Source organism: Clarias gariepinus, chromosome 13, assembly GCF_024256425.1.
Source record: "Clarias gariepinus isolate MV-2021 ecotype Netherlands chromosome 13, CGAR_prim_01v2, whole genome shotgun sequence".
Taxonomy (NCBI): domain Eukaryota; kingdom Metazoa; phylum Chordata; class Actinopteri; order Siluriformes; family Clariidae; genus Clarias; species Clarias gariepinus.
The window spans coordinates 13,277,288-13,301,024 of record NC_071112.1 but is presented as its reverse complement, the minus strand read 5'-3'; the positions used below and the strand labels follow the sequence as shown (position 1 = coordinate 13,301,024).

The following is a 23,737-nucleotide window of genomic DNA, read 5'->3' as shown; positions in this document are numbered from 1 at the left end:
TGGGTTTTGGGTAAAACAATCTTTATACAGGCCTGTGCTAAGCTTATACTTAGGTTTTCTAATGGCATAGTTGTTATTCATATATTATTACTTTCCTTTTTATCCGTCAGTTTAATGTTCATAAAATTATCACTCATAATAAAAGCCAAATAGATGCTTTTCATAGTCTCCTCACCTCTTTTAAAACTACGTATTGTCCTTGCCTATAAAAGGATCATGGTTTTAATTATTCAGTGATGACTGAACATGTGTGTTCTTCCATGCTTCGAATGTACTCAAATAAAAAAAAAAATTCTGCTAACTTTTCCTTATTTATTTCATTCATATTAATAAGGTTTATTCCATTATGGCTGCTCTCTAAATAAAAGACCTAAAAGTTAAACATTTTTAATTTCATCTTTTTATTACCTGAGGATGAGACTGTGACGCTGCACAGTGGGTATTACTGTACATACACCAGTTTTTAATATGTAATCTTTATCTTTGATGCATTCTGAGCATAAGTGAATCTCTGATCTCAACCTGTAACATATGAGGCTAAAGAACCACAATATTCTTCGAATGAGACTGATATTAAGAGACTTTATATTGTTTACATGAGAACTCTAACCTCTCAAGCTTCCTGCTCTCCTATTTGCTTCCCCTGGTTCATGCTCCCTTGTCAGTGTCAGCACCTGTGTCGAGTTTGTTTTGAATGTTCTTCCAAAATCACAAGCAGTTACACTGCCATTCTACACCATGCCTCCTGTCCTCCTTGTTTCCTAGTATTTTTTTAGTTCTACTGTCTCCGAGACATGTTTCTGCTGTCTTCTGCTTTTTCACTCTGGGCTGCCTCTCTGTATTAAGATTCATGGATTTGTCTCTTGAATATGACCAAGGAACTGTATCCAGGTTTTTGGAATTTGCACTTACTTAAATACCCTTGGACTCTCGTGTGTTCCATAATCATGGCTTTAAAATGTGAAAAGTAAGAGCAATTTGGCCATATTTAACTAGAAAATGACAGTTGCTGAAAAAAACTAACAGACCATCCTTTAGTTCTTATTCATGACTGCCTAGTGATCAGACATAAAACCTTTCTATTGATTTGCAGTGACTCTATCTGTCTAAAAGAAGACAATTGGACCAAAACTATGACAGCAAATTGCCTTCCACAATATAACAGAGTCACCATTTAACCTTTAGTTTGTCACCTTTGTATAAATAAATCAGTGTCAGGTAATTTATTTACAACACAAGACCATCTTTCACTGTCGAGTTCATTGATTTCCTCCAGATTAGTATATTAACAGCTAAGAATCTGACACTGTCTCTTTTTTGCAGTACAGTCCCACCTAATAATCAAACCTTAATCCCTGAAAAACCAATGGTCAATATGTTACAAAAGAATTCTCAAAGCTGCAACAGCTTGGCTTTGTTAGACTGTGGTTTCAGATAGTAATATAATCAATCATGCCTCTTGACTTTCTGAATGTGACACCAGCTGGTTGGATTGGAGTGAGAAATAGCAAGCGAGAGAGAGAAAGAGAGAGATATGTGTTATGGTTGGTCCAGAATGAAAAAAACAAACAAACAAACAAAAGTACACATTAAAAGGCACCTATGATCACAGCTCCATCACTCTGTCAATTTCATCACCTCAGGCAGACGAGTAATGACACTACTAATGATTTAATACTTACGACTTCTTCATGTGTGCACTTCTCCACATTGATGCCATTAATCTGCATAAGACAAAAGTCTTGGTTGAAAAATAAGATAAAACAATTTTTTCATGGACTAGAAGTTACTGTAATAACAATGCAGCAAACTGTAGTCTACTCCACTGTGTCCTATACAGTGAGGACACAGTGGAAAAAATAGTTTTTTTAAATTTGATTTGAGACCAAGTTATACTTTTGCGTCCACATACTTGTACTCATCAGTGGATGGCACAAAGCAGTCCACATTTATATTTGGATAAAGTATGTGTGAGCTTGGACACTGGAGGGGCCACTGGATGTGACAAATGTGATATAAACATAAAATGCAGAGGGGAAACCCCGAAACATTGCCTGGCCAAAAAACTCTTAAAGTCTTAAATGTATTTAGATTTAAATGAGAAAATACTTGAAAGCTTTTAAGTTTTTAGTTTAATTATGTTTAATATCGTTGTGGAAAAGATGTTACTGTGTTTCAAAGGGTCAAATCCATGGCCTGCATCAATCAAAAAAAAAAAAATAAATAAATAAGGGGGTCGCTAAAATGACTAAAATTGGGGTAAGAACTGTCTAACATATTAAAAAGATCTGTAAGGACTGTGTTAAACTGTTAACGACTGTACTGGTAAAAAAAAAATCATAAAAGGAAAGTGATTAGAGATCAAACACATGGTAAGGTTGCCTCATTAAAAAATTGAGAATAAAAATCACAGCTATATTGTTTAATTTTCATGCACACTGCAATAAGGGGTCACATGTTTGGGGCAAAAACAGCTATGTGGCTATTAGAACACCAATTGTTATTGAGACCAAAATGTCTAGCCTATAGAAAATGAAAAGTACCTAAAACCTTGAGGGGATTTTTTTTTCATGCTTTATTTTGACAATTTTATTCTTTAAATTTTCTATATTTTTTAAAAACCTAAACAAATAATAAAACCATTCAGCTATTTCTTGGAGTCGGAGTCTGAAATAAATAAAGGATAGTGAATATCTTATTGTCACACTTTCCAATAAACTCCTCCCTGCATCAAAAAGCAGACACACAAACATGCTTCAATGCATAAGTATAAATCAGTTCACCAAGGTATCTTGTTGTAAATTTTTTTGTAGTTGTTCATAATTGTGCCAGTGCATAATGCATGTATCTGAGTGTGGATAATTTCATAGTGATGTCAAATCACACTCAAATGTCATTTATGTGTCTACTAGAGATGAGAACTTAAATCGCTGCTGACTTAAAGCAGTACAAGCAGAACACAGCTCAATGAAATTAGCTTAGAGCAAACTAGGACATAGCTACAAATTTAATGCACAAATGGTATACATTTCATTCATTTTCTTTTTTTTTTATTTGAGATTGTGGGTGAAAGGGTACTTTAAAAAAAGACCTCATTACTTTTATCCCTTAGATTCATATAATGAGATCAAAGGTTAAACCTGCAGTTGACCTTGAGAAAATGAAGCAGTAGGAAACATCATTAGGATGCAGAGAGCACCTTGATCTGACATGCAACTTTGGCCCTGGGCATTGTGGAGAATTAGAGTCAGCTAACACTCGCTCCACTAACCTGTAATACAGCGTCGCCGATAAACAGCATTCCTGTCTGATCAGCTGCAGGCCAGACACAGACAAGTGGCAAAGGTTAATGGAGACATTAGGATACAATTAGTCATTTCATATGTGCTAATATGATGGAAATGGCAATCAGCCCCAGTGACTGAGACGTCTGCCAATATAGCCCTAAGCAGAGTGTAGACAAAAGTGGCTTTAATCCAAAAACCATACAAGTCTGAAATTTAGCTAATTTCTCATCATGAATAACAAATCCATATGCGTGTCATTAGCTTTCTGAAATTTAACACATGACTCCAAAAGTTAGAATGCTGGTTATGTGATCTGAAGTCATTAAGATCAAGTCATTGAGTAGATTTCAAAAATCCCCAACAAGACTTTGAGTTAAGTTTTCAAATGTCACTAAATAATAGCATGTTTGTCATACTGCAACTCTGCATACGGCGTCATGCTGATCTGATGCCATGGGTAATCACTTCACTCATTGCTTTAGATTATTTCTTTTCATTGATGAGTCTGCTTACTCAGGCTCTCTACAGGGTTGTTTTTGTGGCATAGAAAACATACATGATACATAATATAGTCCTGTACTTAAAGTACTATAAAAGGCACACAGAAATTTTGAAGTTGTTGACTTCACATAAAAGAGATCTGACTGCATAAAATAAATAACTGGAAAAAAAAAGACTTGGACAATATAATTTCTGGGTTCAGAGAACCAATGTAGCAGTTTTACTGATGTTGCATGCTTATACTGTATTCTGTATGAGGCATTGCAATTTATTGCTCAGAATCATATGGTCCAGAACTTGGCATGTGCATCAGTATACTAGGGACAAGCATATGGCCTCTAATTACACACTTATTAAACAGTCTGCCTCAACAGATTAAGTGGGTTTTGGCTCTGGACTGCAGACACAGTAAATTATATCCTTAAAAAGAGATAATCAGTGTTGATACTGGGAGGATAACGTATAGTTATCACTTAAGCCTTAACTAATTTAACTGTACAATAACTGGAAGGAAAGCTCGGTAGTGCCTTACCTACTTGATCTTTGAATATCTTCGAAATGACCACAGGCACTTTATGCTCAGCTCCTCCCTGAAATAAATAAAACTCTCTCCAGGTGATTTAGCAAACCTACCACCCACTGATTATACAAGCTACACTTTATAACCTAGCAAATCATTCAGCACTATTGACTCATCCAAGTTTCCTCTGGGTGGCATAATGAATTTTAATCTCTACCATAGCATTCTCTTTGATCTCCAAAACATATCCATGCACATATAACACCATGTTTCTTGTATGTGACTACTGATTATTTCTAAAATTTAATCTCCAAGTTATTAACATACTGTATAAAAGATTTAAAAACCCTAAAGAAAGTATTTATGTCACACATTTAAATAACCAGTGTACATTCACTTGTAACTTAAGTGTACAGTCACATAACTTATAAATCCATAAAAATGATTATGACAGTTTAAATCATGTACATGTTAAACAATATGGTTCAGAACTATGACCAAGTTCAAAATATATTCTTGTAATCTGTATACTTAAAAATGTCATACACACATAGGGCTATATTCAAAGCTGGAAACTTTCAAAAGCATTAAAAGTATTTAAAAGCAGTGTATGCTAATGGTGTTTTTAAGGCAGCTTATTCAACTTGATTCAAAATAACATGCATGTAATTTGGGCCACAAAGGTTGGCAGATGTTTTAAAAAGAAAAATCAATGTTTTTTAATAATGGCTAATCAACCATCTTTAAACACAAACTCTTTTTTTTTCGCTTTCTTACATTACTTGCAACAATACACAAATTAAGAGAGACTAATATGCTGTTATGTAAATAAGAAGATCTTATAAACATCTAACAGGAGGCTTATATACAGTATCAGCAATATGTTGCAGGATAAATGTTGATTATTACTGTAATCAAAATAATAAATATATTTAAAAAATATGACTTCTAAATCGATTTAAATACATGACTTCCACCCTTGATATTTCACCATAAACTCACTGTATATATATATAAATACACTACACTACACTACATTACAACCTATTACCGCTAGATAAGGTGTTAAGCTGAGGCAGAGGTGAAAAACTGTATCTACTGCAGACTTGAATCAACTGAATATACAGGACATGGACAATATTTTTTTCTGGAAAATTGAAATGGGGAGGGGGTATTTTCTCTTCAATTTATTCACCTGCCAAATCTCACCCACCAACTAGCTCTCCACATCTGTGACATCTACTATAGAGAGGGTGACACGTGCTTTCGGTGAGATACGTGAAGGCAGCCGACCACATCTTTTTGAGCTGCTGCTTATGCTGCATCACAGGGAATAATAACACACTCAGAGAAAAGCGTTTTCTGCCCTTTTACACATACATGAGCTCACAGATGCCTACGAATGTCGCTGTGATTGACGGGGAAAACAGGGAAGTAGGCAATCCCTCCTACTCTTTGGCATCATTGGGATATTGGGACTCAGGATCTCCTGTCAGTCTGGACACTTTTCATGTTGCGCCATGGAAAACATTAATTTGAGTTTGATTTAAATAAAAGGATTTTCTTAAAGTTAATGTGAGTTTCTGCATTTATAAGCGTATTTAATTGTATGTATTAGTACATTATAAAAATTATTAGATCTTAGAGGGTCTTATGGAAATCCAACCTCAGACAAACAACAACTAAACTAACAAACTAAACAAACTAAACAACAACTAAACTAACAACCTAAACTTTTTTTTTACCATGCCAACAAAACAAATGAAGGCAAAAAGTAAATACATGTGGTCAATATTTAGACTCAACAGTTTGTAGATCCACCTTTAGCAGCAATAACTTGAAGGAATCGTTCCCTTTATGACTTTAGCAGTGTCTCACATCGTTCTAGTTTTACAACATTGCTTCATTTTATTGAGGTTTTTAAGCATTCACTTATGCACAGCTTTTTTAAGGTTTCACCACAGCATTTTTGAGGTCTGTACTTTGACTAGGCCTTCAGATGGACTTACATTTGCCTCTATAATACTCTGCCCAGGTCCAGTGGCTGCAAAATCATCCCAAATCATCACCCATCCACCACCATGCTTGACAGTGTGTATTAAGTGTTTGGTTTTGCCCAAACATGGTGCGGTGCATTAAGCCTAAACAACTGCACTTTGGTCTCTACTGACCATACGGCATTGTTCTAGAAGCCTTGCTGTTTGTTCAGATGTACTTTTGCTAACCTCAGTCATGCTTCCCTATTATTTTTTGGCAGAATCTTTTTTTTTGCCAATCTTCTGGCAACCCTTTTAAACAACCCATACTTGTTTAGTCTTTTTCTAATTATGCAGTCATGTGCTAACAAGCTCAGTGAGGCCAGTAGGGTCAGAGATGTAGCTCTTGTTTTTTTGTTTTTTTTTAGGTTTCTCTGAGTGTTGCACTGTCTGACCTTGGGGTGAATGTGCTGGGACGTCTAGCACTGGGTAGATTGGCAACTGTCTTGGATGATTTTATGACTGCACATCTGCTGATGATCAATTAATTAAAGCCTGATAAGCTGCAGCACCTGGCTGCACTATAGCCTCTTGAATCCTATGCAAGCAGTAAGCTGGTACTTGAGTAAATATGTATTGCCCACATGTATATTTCTTAATTTGGCTTCATTTTGTTAAATAAATAATTGCAGCGTGAAAAAAGTTATGCGTTGTTTGTCTAAACTCAAAAAGACACAGAATTAAAAGAGGGAGTTTCTTATTTTAGACACAGTCTCTTCTAATCTCTTCACGTGAATACGACTAAAATAATTTATTGTTATTTATGCATTTAATATAAATTAAATGTCATTCCAGATGTTTGAATAAACCATAAACTACAGATATCAAACTAATTTTAAAGAAAACTGTAATTCATTCCTTTTCTTACATGAATAATGTTCAAGTAACTTGTGTATCTGCGTTCTAAATACCTCTGCATGTGATTTTAGTATTAACTCCACACAAAATGTTTGCAACTCTAAATACAGCCCATGGTAAAATAGTGTATATAACTACATTTATTTTTTAACTGTTTCTTTTTAAATGCAGACAAAATGAACCTACTTTGATACTCAGACCAAGACCACCAGTTGCCTGTCTCCGGAGTACAACAGTTCTGTGCTTTAAAAAAGGGGAATTTAATTGGTAGGATTATAAAAGCCACATTATCAAAATGTCATATTTAGCAGAAGCAATAACTGAAACAGGAGAGGCATACCTTGATCACACACTCAGCATAGTAGTACGTTTTAAAATAGATTTTTGTGAGGAAGTATTACAACACTAGGTCCACAGTGCATTGTACAACACGAAACAGAGGCACTGCTAGTTGAACTACATACCATACAGTGTGTAACTAATGTAACACATGTAAGGCATGCACCATAAATAAAACAAAACAATGCGGCACATAATAAATCCACAGGACAGTACAACTATACAGTTCTACTGTAAAACAGAGCTGTAAGAATGGCAAATCTAAAAGAAAACTGTAGTGCAGAGCTAAACAAAACCAGACCGATTATATATCGAATTATAACTCATCATAGGTACAGTACTGTAAATGTTCTGGAATTGTATGAAGAAAGTTGAAAAATAATGATTGTAGGTACAGATCAATAGATACTACCTTGATAATTTAAATAGTGGTGGTGAGTTTTTAAATAGTTATGACTTACTCAATATAAAATACTGCTTTTATTGTTTCTGTTCATTAGTATACACAGATGACACTATGGTGCAGAGAATAAGCCAACCGGTATGTGATGGTGTAAGCCATGTTTAGAAAAGTACACATTACAATTTGTACACAAGTACAATTTGAATTTGAACATTAGAATATGTTACTCGAATTGGATGCTTAATAATTATAATAATAATTCTAATGACTTTCCTTCTGTTGATCCTTTGCAATCTGTCAGTAACACAACCATTCTCCTATAACACTGCACTGGTTCTGCAGACATTGGGGGGAAAAAAAGCTGAAAATGCACTGTGTTTGGCTTCTAGAAATCATTCAAAGCAGCTCAAGCCTCTGTGAAATTAAATCTTTTTGTGCAGTTCAAGGCCTCAGTACTTACATTTAAGTGATGTGCACCACCACCTATGCAGACCACATCCTGTTTCTGTATGGTCAGTATCTCTCTAGTTAACTTCAAACGGATGTCATAAGTATTACTGTTTTTTTCATCATACAACAGGGCAAGTCCGGTTTTTGTCTGTAAACAGAAAGGAAAGAAGAATTTTGCGTTAGTTGGATGATTTTACAGGAGGCCGTGTGTAAAGCTTAAAAAAGAGCGCTTTTTCATATCTGCAACATTCTAAATTGTGTTAGTCTCAATAGCTGCTGATCAAACATGTTGCAGCAGTATTACTTGGCTTTCAAATGTAAACAAAAGATATTCAACACCCGAAACGTCACAGTCGACTGTAACTGCGTATGTCTGAATTTAGAGAGAATGATGTTGGTGAACAAGGACATCTTGTTCAAAAAATTCCAGCCTGATGATTGATTTTATAATTCTGATGGGAGACAACCCTTTTAAAGGATTAACTAAACATATACTAAATAAAACATGCTTTCAGGCATGTACCTCTTGAAGAAAAAGAAGGTGCTAAAGACTGATAGTATAATGCTGTCCAGTTAATTTAGTTAGACTCAGAAATTAATCCCAAGTGCACTTTTCTGTAGCTTGTAAATTGAAAAATATTTCTCAATGCGTGAGCAAAATACAAACAGGTCTGTACCAAACAGATCAGTACTGGTCATAAAAGTAGATTTTTATTCCTGAGTTTATAATATTTCTGAGGGTGAATTTAGTAAGTACAGTGTCAAAAGCAATGGGACTCTTATGTATTGTGAAATACGCCTTTTTCTCCTCGTCTTTATTGCCCTGTCCTTGAAAAATATAATACAAAAGCTACTGAAAAGTAAAGTGTATTAAGACGACAGTAATAGAGTAACTGTTAGTTGACACATTGTGTGCATATTTTCTCACTCATGTAAGGGTGACATTAATTGGTGTACACCTACAGTACAGTTACATTGTCCTGGCCTACTTTTCTACCTGGCACCAGGGCCATTTCTCCCAAAAGACATGCACATTTAGGTCGAGTGCCTTCACCTCTAACTCCAGAGGGACAAGATAATTAATCAAAGTTTAGAACCATAGTCTGACTCTAGGAGAAAGCTGATATATTATGCGCTTTGGAATCTGCACTAGACTGCATCAGCCTCCAGAGATTTACATTGCATAGCTGGAATAACTAAGCCAGGAGAACATTACTGCACGATTCTGTGATGACAAACTACAAGTATACTTGTGCCCAGCTAACCATGTGTGCAAATTACTACTAACAAATCCAGTGTAATTAACAGGTAATATTCACTTTAGTAATGCTGTCAGGGTATTTGGCATGCCACAAATGCAGTTCGTGAGTGGAACATCTTGTGGCATTTGTCAGGTTTGATACATCTCCTGTTTTACTTTAAAGTTTATAAAGATGAGGAAAACGCAGAATCAGGGCCCAAGAGAACAGGCCATGCTGCGTTCTCTGCGCTGATGCATAGCGTGTACACTATTTTCCATTACACATTTCAATTCAGTATGGGAAGCATTCAAGTTGATGAGGGGTGGATGTGGTAAAATTAACCAAGCAGTAAATGCTTGCATCTATTGACATTTTCTGCTCTGCTTTTATCTCTGTGGTCCTGCCTGAGGGTTTCATGATTTAACTGCTAAAAGTAGGAGGTCTGACCAGCTTCAAAATAAATAAGCAAGTAAAAAAATAAATAAACACAACATACAACCCTTTGACTTTTGCAGAAAGTTTTTTTCAGGCCTGTCAAAAAATTTCCCGTAAAAAAAAAAAAAAAAAACAGAATCTGATGGCAGGTTGCCTCAATTAAACCATTTCTGCTGAAGGAGACTCGAGGTCAGCTGCTACCTAGAGATCATCCCTGATAATTTTCTACTCCTTCGAGCGTGCTTCCCACAGATACTTAGCCAAGAATATTGCCTTTCTCAACACTAGGGACAGCCGATAAATAGTCAGTATAACATGTACTGCAAGATTAAAAACGTTCCTTCTAATCCATAAAGTCACTGATAGGGAAAGGTAGTCACAGCTTGATGTGCATCACACCTATAACACCTTTGAATACTAGATTTTTTTACAGATCAACTCAAGTTTCAAGAAACTGCAAGGTATAAATCTGCTCAGCATTTGCAGTACAACTATGGTTTGACTGAACAGATTTTCCAAGTTGTTCATCACAGAATTAAAGAGGAATCACACAGAGCTTGAAATCAAGTGATGGATTTTCTAAGAAAGGTGCAGGAGGTATTTTTCTAAGCGATGGGGAAAGAAATTGACCAGTCTCGACTGTTACGTTTCGGTTCAATTCAAAGAGGTCACCCGGGATTTTCATTAACAACCTAACGCTACAAAATCTTATGGCCAAATGGTATTTGCAGCACAGTAAGTAACTGAATATAGTTGGGAAATTGAAACAAACATTGGCGGTATAACAAGCTCAAATGTACACGATTTCCCAAAAGCATAGTCTTAATGTGATTTTAATAGAACTGTCTTTTAAGACATGCTACACTGCTTTTGCAAAACACAGCCTATATTTTGCTTAGCAGAGCTGTCAGAATTGATACATAGGTAATTAGGACAGGAGCAGTTTGGAAATTAATGCTAACAAGAAACTTTTTTCTTAATTCAATATACTGAAGACAACAGAAAACCATCTAGCCTTCGTGCCTCATGTGCATAACCTAATCATCCAGCCCTCTGTGGTATCCAAATAATCTCCTCATAAAGACAAATGAAATGCATACTTCGCATAATTAAATGGCAGCATCACCATTTTAATAATAGCAACCTCTGAAACGAAACAAATAAATGTCATCTTAATCACCTACATTCTCCTCTTTTACTATTGGTCTTTTTTTTAAATAAAAAAATGTGAAATGTTTCTAGTAAAACCATTTCAAAGAGACAGGTCAAAATAAACACTGATGTGTATTGGTACATTGACAATAGACAATTTCAAATTGTCCAAAATCACAGTAAAATATAACAACAATAGTGAGATAGGGATTGGTCTAGAAGTGTAGCATTCCTTTGGGTGAGTAAACAACATTAATACAGCTGATTTGAGGAATAAGTGAAGAGTTTTAAGAAAGCTGAGAAAGCACTGTGGCATGTCTGTGTCTAAACCAGACAAATTAAAAGGCACTGAAGATGATTCAGGCAATCCAGCCAAATAGCATATCTAATGATCCACTGTTTAAATTTGTCATGTGCTAATAATCACTTATATAATATTTTATTATGCTGAACATTTTTCAATATCATTACTGTGTGACAATTAGTAATGTGTATGTAGTGAAATATTGCCAAAAAAGAGCCCCAAGGTCTCTGGTTTAATCCTGAGCTCAGATTACTGTTTGTGTAGAGTTTTGTATGTTCTCCCAATGTTTGTATGAGATTCCTCCCACCTGCAAAATCTAGTATATTGACTTTGCTCTTGCTGTGAATGAGTGTGTGAATGTATGTGTGCACAGTGCCCTGTAATGGACTTTCATCATGTTTAGGGTGCATTTCCACCTTACACCTTACATTGTTATAGGACAGGCTTTGTTCCCACTCTTACACTTACAGTACCAAGAAAAAGCAGTTATTAAAAAAAAATGAATGAATGAATGAATAAATGAATGAATGAATATTTCCTATGTACATAACTGTAAAATTCCAGGGCTAGCATGTGTGAACGTGAGCCCTTATGTGGCAACATGTCCTTATTTATTCATATTACTGTTCATATTATACTGTACTGTATGTTAAAGACAATATTTAAAAAAAAGAATTTCTTTTGTGTGTGTTCTAGCATGCTCAGAAATTTGGTGTTGGAACTGAAGAATTTTCTGCTCCACTTGGTTCTGCTCTGAGCACACAAATTAACTATTTAGCTCATTTGATAGCCCTGTCCCAGGGTAAGTGTTTACTGAATTTATGGTTGTAAATTTGGTATGAGTCCGATTGGGACAGTTTAGCAAACTCCCAAATTCCCAAATATAAAGCAGTCAAACGAAAACTGAGCCACTTGGAACAAAGTTTAAGGATCATACACTGCCTATCAGCTACTAAAAGGTTTACTAAAAATTACTATATGTTCTTATAGGCAAAGATATGTGCAATGTTTCTTATATAATTCTTCATGAGAAAACTTTCAGTCCATACGTCTACCGATTTAAATGAGTCATGCAGACTAAATCTGAATCAGGACAAAATGCATCTTCTTAATGCTTCCATTTTAATAAGCAGCGTGTCTGCAAGTACTGCATTACAACCTAACTTATATTTTTCTCTAGCGTTTCTATGCCACTTTACATGTAATTTGCAGTTCCTTAAACAGAGAATGTATCTACGTACTACACCTTATGTAGCAGTCACACTAGTGTAGTAGTACTGTATGTTTACACGATAAAAGAAATACATAAAGTTAAGCTCACACAACAGCAGCATGCTAACATTAATTCAATGCATACAATAGCACTGTTTCATTTTCAATTCTGATTGGTTTGAAGGTGCTGTCTACTTTTCAATAACAGTTGTGTCAGTAGTGCCAACTGCAGGGTTAATCACTAGTTCATATTTATGCATCTGTTAAAAAACATAGTTGGTTTACCTTTTCAGTTGTAGGTCACTAAGATGATAATTCTTGCCTTGAAGGTAATATTTGTTTATATACTGTAAATTATAGGGTAAGTCATAAAAAAATTAAAACATAATTTAATTATTTAAACACATATTGTAATTGCAATTTATACTGTGGTTATATAACTATTAAATGTACCATTTAGTATTTAATCATATATGTATAGGCTAACAGCAAATATTTTGATGTTATATAATAATAATGTATATACAGTATCATAATGTTTCCCAGTATTTATTTAGCACCTAAAGTTATTTAAAAAAATAACTAAAATAAAATAAATAAAAAGACCTAAATTACTGACAACCCTGAATAAATTTTTTATGTGAATATTAGTTGTAATAAATCAATTTTTTTTGCGATTGGATAATTTGCATTGGTCCATATTTTGATTTTTAGGTAATTACCTGTGCAGTTCTAAAAAGATCAAATTATTAAATGTAATTATAAACAGATAAGAATTTGATTGTCATATTTAGATCTGTCTTTAAACCAAAAAAACTTGATAAAGTGCATCTTGGTATACGTGTATGTGCATGGCCCTGGGACAGACTGCCATCCCATCCAGTGTACATTCCCATCTTGGGCTTCAAATATATTGCAATCCTGACCAGGATAAAATGGTTATCATTAGGGTTCTTGAAAGTGCAAGAGAGAGAGAGAGAGAGAGAGAGAGCAACAAAGAGAAAAGAGAAAGAGAGAGAGAGAGAGAGAGAGAGAGAGAGAGAGAGAGAGAGCAATACTTGCAAACTACTGTGATATACCAGAAATAAAATAGTTTAGGAGCAGGACATGATATACTGTAGGAGAAGAAGTAACTCTGGGAAGATAAAAGCACACTACCCTGTCACTGATTTTTACTTCATACAGAGCACTACCTCTATTGTATGCAACATGTGCATGTGTGATTATAATACATACAGTTTAATATTTTGGAATATTTAAGGCTTTAAGGACCCACAGACAAAATCATGATTAAATACTAATGAATCATAGAAAAGATAGCTGTGTTAAATGATAATAAATATTATGTGCAGAACAATTCTCACATTTTATTCGCTCAAACACTGACTACTGCCATGGTGAGAACTGTGAATTTGAAATATAGATGGATTACATACAATAATGGATTACATAAGCTTTCCCACTCAAAAAAAAATTTTCTAAAAAGGTAAGCCTATAGCGTATAGTGTTTGGGGGTTTTTACAATAATTTGGCAAAAAAAATATTGCTTGAGAAAAGATCCAGAGAGTGCTTTGTAATATTCTACTAATTACCCGCATATGAGTTACAATTCATACAGTCGATGGATTGTAAAATAAGCAAAATCCTAAAACAGAGAGAAACGGTTGCAGCCAGAAGTCCTTCACCATCTGTGTAAGCAAAGTGCTTCTGAAACTACAGGAGGTAATACCAATTGATGCTTTTTTGTGCTATGATTCATCAAACTGCTCACAGGAAACTTTCCTAGAACCACTGACATGAGGTTATAGTGCTCACAGAAAACACTGAAAATGATGGCTTGTTTGTGTGCCTTTTTGCATATCACAAGCTGTTGCACTATATGTCAGAGTTGGTAAGACCAATATTTTAGAAGAGATCAGTAAGGAGTCTAATGTGCAGTTCAACCTTTTGCATACTTTGCAGAAATTCTGTTATGCTTCTGTTTCTTTGTATATATGTATGTCCACATCACAACTTGCATAAAATAAGAATTATGTGGAAGTAATTATGTACGGTTTGCACAATTTAAATAGCAAAATAATAGAAAAGACACAAGAAAATTGCAATAATCGTCTGACCTGGATTAGCTCAGGTTGTTCTGGTGGAAATGAGAGAAATGAAAGACGTGTTAAAATGAAAGTATTTGAAATAATAACTGTACATAAAAAGAATTTCCCACCCAAAGAAAAAATATTGAAAAATGAATTGCCCTAATGATACCATAATATGATCAATAACTGAAAAAGAAAAGGTGCATGCCTCGCTGTAAAAAACAGAGTGTGATGGTTACAACTGTAACTTTAATTTTCAGTAACCTTTCTATAAAAAGTTGACTCTTGATGTGAAAAAAACAGAATTTTTTTTAAAGACAAAAGTCCATTCATTAAAGCTTTTAGCATTATAGACACATTACTGTAACTCATACCCATCATACACTAAATAGCCATCTACAGAAAAATCTGTAACAAAACCGACTTGTTCAATAAATGCCATCAACTAGCACAGATCGCTTAAAACTAGTCACGGTTTCTGGAGAAATGCCATCTTGTAAAATTGTCTAATTATCAAGTCGAATCTGGGCGATTGCTACATTAACATGACCTGAAAGCAACACATTTCTAAATGTTGCCAATTACATCTAAGTTTTCTTGAGCAACAACACCACTAGCACATACTGTAAATGGAAATGTGACTGTGTAGTGTAATTCATCAACTTTTTGAAAAAACAATTTTTTTTAGAAAGTACATATGATACAGGCTTTATAGTCTATACACTAAATAATATATTTTATGTATTCATGGTATCTATCCTTTCCAGGTCAAAGTCTTTGAATTTCTCCTGTTACCTGTATATCCAATCAGATGTTCATTTATACCTGGAAACGTCTCACCTCCCTTCCATATACAGCTGTCAGACGTAATGCGTGAAAAGCGCCCTTACATGAGGAATTAGCTGCTTTGACTTTCCTGAAGTTTCTGACATTTAAATGTTAAAGCTCAAAGCTCATCATCGCCACGGTCAAATGTAATATTATCTAATCTGCCCCCAATTAGAAAGAAAGTTGTTTTTTGGCATGTTTGTTCTTACTTACACTAGAAATTATAACTTGAGGAAATAAAGATTTTTGTTTATATAGGATATTGTGCAAGATTATATGAAATAATTAAATTTGAAAATTAATTTGCATTAATTTAGTGTAGTAGCATAAACAGCATACCTTTTAAGCAAAACCAATCCCTCACAATATCATACACACTCAGCACTATTAATAGCAAGGTAATTGTTAATATGTGTTTTCCCACTGTATCTGGAGAATTGATCATTGCTACAACTGCTATGGAAGCACGACTTAAAAAAGGTAATCTATAAGATGACTTTAAGAATTGGCAAAACAGAAATAGTCAATACCTTGTCACATCTTATCTCTCCAAAAAGGAAAATAAAAAAACCAAAGCAATCAAACACAAAGCTCTGCTCTGAAAGCATAGACATGTACAAAGGAGTAAAATTACAAATGAGATCCTGACACAAACAATACATTTGAGATGAGGAATTCTGTGGATCACCAATAAAAACCCACAGTAGGAGCTGCAAATGCCAGGCAGATGTAAATGCCAGGCAAGAAATAACTACACCAATCCCAATTAAACAAATAAATATAAACTAATTATGCGGTCGTTAACATTTCAGTTATCCTACAGAGAGGAACTTTGAAAATCATAACCTCATATACGTCATTGTAGTAAATGCATATGCATTTATGATATGCTTTATATACTTATGCATTAAGTGTACAAGCCAAGAACTGAAGGAAGCTATGCTGCTGTCAGCACACACGATTCTCAAGCCCTTCTCTATGATGATTCCTGTAATGCTCGTAAAGCGAGATCTGCGCTCAAGTGCATGGCGTGCATGTTAAATTTCACGTTTAACTTCATTTCTTAATGCGTACGAGTTCTCTAGGCGTTACAAAGTTGCATTATGCGTCTTTTGGACCTGACGCTGAAACAGCATTCCTGTTTACACAGCTCTTACATCAGCCTATAATAACAAACATGCTCAGTAATCAGTGCTTCCTTTCTATCGTGTGTGTGTGTGTGTGTGTGTGTGTGTGTGGGAAGAGAGCCCAGGTGTCCTCACCCATGTGGGGAGCCAGAGGCTGCCGGGGCGCTCGAGCGGATCGGCTCGTCGTTTGCCGGCCGCGTTCATTTCCCGCGCAGCCGCTGCTTCCAGCCAAGCGCACGTCGCTCGCGCATTTATCCGGTTATAGCGAAAAGGACGAGAGAGAGAGAGGGAGAGAGAGAGAGGAAATAGGTTTCACTGGCGCTCACTTTCCCCGGAGCCGAACATCACGCTCACATAAACGATTCAGTCTGGGAACGTCCAAGTTGTCACAGGTAACGAAATATCCTCTCAGATTTGAGCAGCTGCATCTGTTTCGCAAATAAGTAGTGGCTTTGTAATAACTTCCGGCGTTAAAGAGCCAGATAGTTCCAATAAGACAGGAAGTTTGAGACGAGGCGTTTCTGTCCTAAGTTGTGCGCGTGCAGGCAGAGTTAGTGATGGATATGGCAGCTCGCGACAGCAACGACCGACGCTGCGACTCTTAACGCGCGTCGTCACGAAGTCTTGGGAAGTACAGTATAATTTCCCTCGATGCATTAACGAGCGAATTCGCTCTGCAGCCTGTATTTGTTAGCCGGTTACTCTTTATACTCTGAGTCTCGAAGTAATTCGTTGCGTCGACTGTTCGGTAGCGGATTAGGAGAAACCCCGAATGCTTTCCGAGGTGGTGCATCAGGTCTCGTGACGCACGCGAAGCAAGGAAAGGCAGTGAGTGAATAAGCGAGAAGAATGACGGGTACTGCTGGAGGACACCAGCATTCTCTGCTTGACAGTTACCAGATGAACTCCATTATAACGCACGGAGTAGCCTATATTTATACACAGTATATTAAAGCAACGCTGTAGCTAGGGTTGTTTTTGGCAACCCAAGAACACAGAGGGATGCTGAGCTTAAGTGTGTATAGTCCACGGTTTATTGAGCTACAGAGTCAGCCAAAAATGTATACATGCTTAAAATAAAATAGTATGATGCATATCCATATAATATTATATATTAATAATATATATTAATATACATCATATAACGTATAGCAATAAATTTAGTGTTAAAATATTTACAGTATACAAGTTTTTCTTTTCCTGAAGTGCTTTCTTTTCCTGAAGTGCTTTTTTTTGGCTAACTCTGTATATAAACAGCCTGAACAATTTCATATGATCCTATAATCCAGATGAACTATTTTTGTAATTGTTTGGATGATTTATGACATTGACATTTAATGCAATACTAATTACAAAAAATAAAAAATGATAACCAACTCATTTCAACAGCATCTCATTTACAGTTCATATTATGCATATTATAATATACTGTAGCTTTCAGTCATACAGTTGTTATTCAGGTTATATTATACTGTATATGGGGCGGCACAACTGACTGAAGGTTGTTACTCTTTCCAGTTGGCAGAATCTTCATGTAAACTATAATAAATTATAAAGATTTGTACAGCTTGTATCTGTTTCTAGTATGGTTTCATTACTGCTTTGTCTCATATAAATAATAAATAAATGGGTGAGAGAGTTTTACTTTTGATTAGTCCAAGAAAAATATCAAAACATCCCATACACATAATTTCTCCAAAGACAAGTGTCAAATGTTGCAACCTACATGCAGAGTGGTAAAAGTGCATTTCAGCGCCTTCCCCATGTGATGTGATGTGGGAGGTAAAGCGTGGCTGGGAACACATCCAAAAGCGGATCCAGCGGCCCTGGCTTTAGAATGAGTCGGTCACTGCTGCTTAGACAGCCTGGCTGATAAACATTCATTTCACATGGGGTGCCTTACAGAAGGGCCTCTGCACACGACACAGGCCCAACTTTGGCAAGGGTGAAGAAGGCAGCAGGGTCTAAATTTGCACCATGCTCATCCTGATATGCTCGGTGGAATGCAGCATGACAGAGCAGTTAACTGAGATGGTGGGAGACACCTTCACTTGAGCCTGTAAGGCAGCTTTGTTCACCTCCTCCGCAATGGTTGTTATTCCTTGCATGTCAGGATGCGAGTCACCCTGGGGAAGATATTTCACATTTTCAGGGAACGCTGCATCAACAGTTTAGCATGAAAGCATTTTTTTCTCTCTCCCCTGCCTCTTGCTCCCAACTCATTTAAACTGATAAAAACACTTGACTTGCATTAAAAAAAACCTCCAGCAGAAATGGATTCTTCAACAAATGGACATCAATAGAATATTTATGTATCTTTAGCAGCAGTGAAACTATCAAGCAGCACTGCATTGACTCAATAAAAGTGCATTTATTTTAAATGGCATACATCAATTCAAGTATTCAGTAAATAAGATTGTTATGTGGCTTTGTTTTCAATACAAAATAAAAGGAATACCTTAATTTTATAAGACATTTATTTACATTCTGTAATGAGCAGGACATACCAGAAATCTGACCTTAGATAAAAGGTTTATAAGTGACAACTAGTAATTTTCCTTAAGTATGATGAGTATAATTTAACTAGGAGAGAAAATTCTTGCTCTCACACTTTCCTGTAGATCTTTGTAGAGTTTGCAATGCACCCCTGAGGTTAAGGCTTGTGAAATGCAGCAGAGAAACTTAATACACTTTTCACATTTTTTTATTCCTCTTGCCTCATTGTTGTCTTTTATATATTGTGCTCATTTCAAGTAATAGAGATGTGGCTTGGTGGGAATTCAGAACAGCCTCTCAAAACCAGGGGCTGTGGGATGTGACCTGGGCTTTGTCAAGCAGATTTCTCATTTTCACTGTCAGCAGGGGTCTGTTTGTGAAAGACCAACAATTTCATCTGGGATCAAATTATTGTTGCTTTGGGAGGGTGGGTGTGTGTATTTAATATTTAGCAGACTATGGCTTTCTATGAGAATAAAGAAGACATTTTGCTGAAAGCATTCCTTATTAATGAAATAAAGTAAGAGAAATGTGTTCTCAAATCATTTATTTGTCTGTTGTCTGTGCAGTGGGGTATACTTGCCAAATAGGCATATTTTTTACAAATAACATCTCGGAGTTAAGAGAAGGTTTATTTATTACATTTTAGTATAGGGTCATAAGATTCTGCCTTGGTTGGCAAAGCAATATGCTAATCAGCAATCACTTGACAGGTTAATGAAGTATTAAATTATACTTTTTAAAGCGTGGCCACTAAATATTGAATATATGCTGAAGAGCTACTAAAGGAATTAACCATATATAATGATGTTTATTCTAGTAGGTTCAGTACACAAGTTCCTCTGTCTGGCTGCTACATTTTCAAAGTAGGTCACTGTGCAAATAGTGAATTGAACATTAAAAGGTACAGTATGCAGTTCTTATCCAATACACTTCAAAATCAGCTAATCTCTCCTTGTGGTCTGCTAGCTGTACATTTTGCATTTAGGCAAAAAAATCTAGTGTTCATACACAGCCCTGCCTTCGTAAATGGAAACTATATAAAATTCAACCACATCCAATCGGCTATAGTGGGCAGGGTATTCATGCATGGGCACAGGGTAAAGGCAAACAGGGAGTGGGTGTTGGGGGGGAAAGGGGGCAGTGTGAGTGAGAGGAGCAATAACTCTGGCACATGCTATCGTGCTGGACTCCTCACATTGCCAAGAAGGAGAAATGGCCAAGAAATAGGCAAAAAGGAGAAGGACTGAAAAGCAAAAATAAAAAACAGGTTTTATGAACAGGCGAGGAAAAGAGACAGGATCTAGTCAGAGGTATAACAGTTCCATTACATTTAAAGTTACTACTGATGCTATTACCAATACAAAGGCTAACATACTCTTTGGCGTAGACCTTGGCTTAAATAAGTATTTGGTTTCAACACCTACTTATAACAATCAGCCATGACAATAAAACCATTAGCATTAAAAATCACGTTGGTTTTGGGTTGCCCTTGTGCCACTGAAGTGGTGGTCCCACAGGGCATGGCCCCACATGGCTTCTGGGGGTGTGCTTTGGTGTCCTTCGGGTGGGGTCTCACTTAATCAGACTTGTGCTCAAAAGCAGTATTATCCGGGGATCTGAGGACTTTGGGTTTTTTGGCTGCTTGGCCCTGTGCACAGCAGGCTGTGGTGTACTGTGTATTCTGGCCAGCATTGACTTTTTGGTGATTTGTGTTTATCAGTGGGATTGATCTGAACAGGCTGGCCTGGGTGAGTCTTGTGTTTTCATGGTCTTGTCATCGGTTCGCTAGTACAGTACAGTACTGTATATAGTCAATAATCAATGTTGGACAGTTCACCGGTCGATGGTGTTAATGTTATGGCTGATCGCGATATTGTAAATAGTGGCAGGCTTATTGTCTGACTTTCTACAATATATCAAAACATACGATACTTTTTAAGTTTTTATAGTGATCAAATTTGCTTCCTTTTATTGAGGCTAACTTATCTTTGATCAGCAGCCACTCTAGATTCCATGTACATAACTGAAGGGAGGGCTGGATTTGTTTGTTAAGTTTAAATATCAGCAAGATCTCTACTCCTTTAAGTATGTAATTTCTTTTGTATACATTCTTTATTATAAATAGAATACACACACATTTTAGGAAGTGAAGAAACACATTGAGTTTTGGTTTACCACTGACATCTTTAAAATCCTGTAAATTAATTAAATGAATGTGAATGTTCTTGCATTCTGTGTACTCTGCATTGCCTTAACAGCCATAGTGTAAGGAAAGTGCCTTATGCTTGTATAGTGCATGCTGTGGGCAAGATGTGTCATGATACAATGTTTCGTATGTATGAGAATGCGAGACTTTATAATGAGCAACAAGACCTGTATTGAACAGCTTTTATATACATGCACAATGCTCTCTTAATTAAATTACCTCTGTAACCTTATTGTCATGCTCATAAAAAGTATGAGTGTTACCAAAGCACACTGTTATATGAGACTGTACTTTTATACTGATAATTAATGAACTTATTTTTTTTTTTCCTGAAAGCAGTCTTAATACAAGATTTAAGTAAAGTTGAGGTGAATAAACATTTCTTTGCTATTACTGGAATTGGGTAATAAACTGTCCAACACATTATTAAACCTTGTAAGGACTGTGCTGGACCTTTAACTTCATAAAAGAAATGTGGTCAGAAAAACACTTAAATGCTTAGTAAACATAAAAAAAATAATAATTAGAGTAGAAATTACAGTCAGGTTTTGTAGTGAAGTAAGAGCATTTCCACATGCACAATGTGATGAGAACTCACAGGATTGGGACTAAACAGCCATGTGGCCATAAGAAAACTTGTTAGTTAGTGTAATTTAACTTTAAGATTGGACTTGGAGCGATGGAAAATGTGATCTGATGAGTCCAGACTAACCCTATTTTAGAGCATTGGGTGTGTCATGGTAAGAAGGGTTAATTAATTGGGACAGGGCTAGTCTAAGCAATATTATTGCCACGTTAACATGAAGTCAGATGACTACCTGAATGTACTGAATGACCAGGTTATCACATCTATGGAGTTTTTTCCCCCTGATAATACAAGTATATTCCAGGATTAAAATTGTGAAAATGTGGTTCTGGGAGCATGAGGAATCATTTTCACACATGAATTCAACACCACACTGGGCATCGTCATCAGAGCCAAAGGCAATCAATGAAATCTTTTTTTTTATCTGGGTGTATTTGTGGTTTATTTTTAAGACTTATTATTCTTCATTTAAATAGTATTTGTTAATACTAATTCAAGGTAAAACAACTTCAGAAAGAAACAAGTAGTAACAAAAATTTATAAGTACACCTCTGCAATATATATATATTATATATATATATATATATATATATATATATATATATATATATATATATATAATCATAGCATCCTAATGAAAAGAAGTGTGAATAGATTTACCTAAGCTCTTTGAGTGAGCATGTCTTCCAGTTACTTACTGTTAAATAATATCATGTCAATATTGTGAGGGTTTATTGAACAAGGAAAACAGAGTGGAAAATGACAAAGGTTTTCTTTGGCTTTAAGGTTTAGAGATCATTACTGGAGTTGCTGCTGTGATCCTGCACTGTCTTTCATACTCCAGAGACATATCTGGGGCTGTCATGGCAGACAAAGAAAGATGCAGTAGTCAACACAGCTGGATAAATAATGCTTTACTCTATAGTCAGACATGGGAGAATATTGTGCATCCTTTCTATTAGTGTTTGTCAGATGAAAAATGTGTTTATTTATTGATGTACATGTATCAACTATAAAAAATAAACTTTGAGAATATATGGATGTTGGCATGGTGTTGAGGTGGACCCAGTTTAAAAATGAAGGATAGCGCAGTGGTTAAGGCATTGGACAATGGTTCAAAAGGTCCCAGGTTCAAATCCCACAGTCCCTGTTGGGCCCTTGAGCAAGGCCCTTAATCCACAACTGCTCAGATGTATAATGAGATAAGATATGTCATTCTGGATAAGGGCGTCTGCCAAGTGCGTAAATGTAACCTGCTTAAATATCTATCAAAGGACTGTCAAGTTTAAAAATATGGAATCATAGCTATTGATTTACCTTTTTTTGGTTTTAACTGCTTCTAACTGTAAAGCAGAACATGTTTGCTTAGGCACTTAAAGTTGATTGATTGAAGAGATCCTATAGATGGTCTTGCAATATGCAGTGTTTTCTACTGTATATGGTACCAGTAAGGCTCTCATGGCAGTTTTGGGCTGTACGGCAAAACACAGGTTTTATTATTGTATATCTTTTCTTGTTAACAATTTACACAGTGACTTCTATAGGAGACATTTCACACTGTATTTAGCTTTTTATTTTTTGTCTGAGTTTGCAGTATCAGCACTTTGTTACAATTAGGAGGCATGGCTATCCTTTTAGACGATACAACCCCAAATAACCCTAT

General features: G+C 35.8%; 1 protein-coding gene across 1 annotated transcript in view; it reads right to left on the bottom strand.

Annotated features, from left to right (window-relative positions):
• Positions 1 to 17,590, bottom strand: part of sntg2 (syntrophin, gamma 2) — a 49,518-nt gene extending 31,928 nt beyond the window's left edge. Inside the window, exons 1-6 of the mRNA XM_053510215.1 lie at positions 16,919 to 17,590; positions 8,405 to 8,542; positions 7,389 to 7,445; positions 4,321 to 4,378; positions 3,272 to 3,315; positions 1,683 to 1,724 (exon numbers count right to left, since the gene is read on the bottom strand). Of these exons, the coding sequence (XP_053366190.1) occupies positions 1,683 to 1,724; positions 3,272 to 3,315; positions 4,321 to 4,378; positions 7,389 to 7,445; positions 8,405 to 8,542; positions 16,919 to 16,987 (408 nt within the window). The 5' untranslated portion in view covers positions 16,988 to 17,590. The remainder of the gene's footprint in view (positions 1 to 1,682; positions 1,725 to 3,271; positions 3,316 to 4,320; positions 4,379 to 7,388; positions 7,446 to 8,404; positions 8,543 to 16,918) is intronic.
• Between the last annotated feature and the right edge of the window lie 6,147 nt (positions 17,591 to 23,737).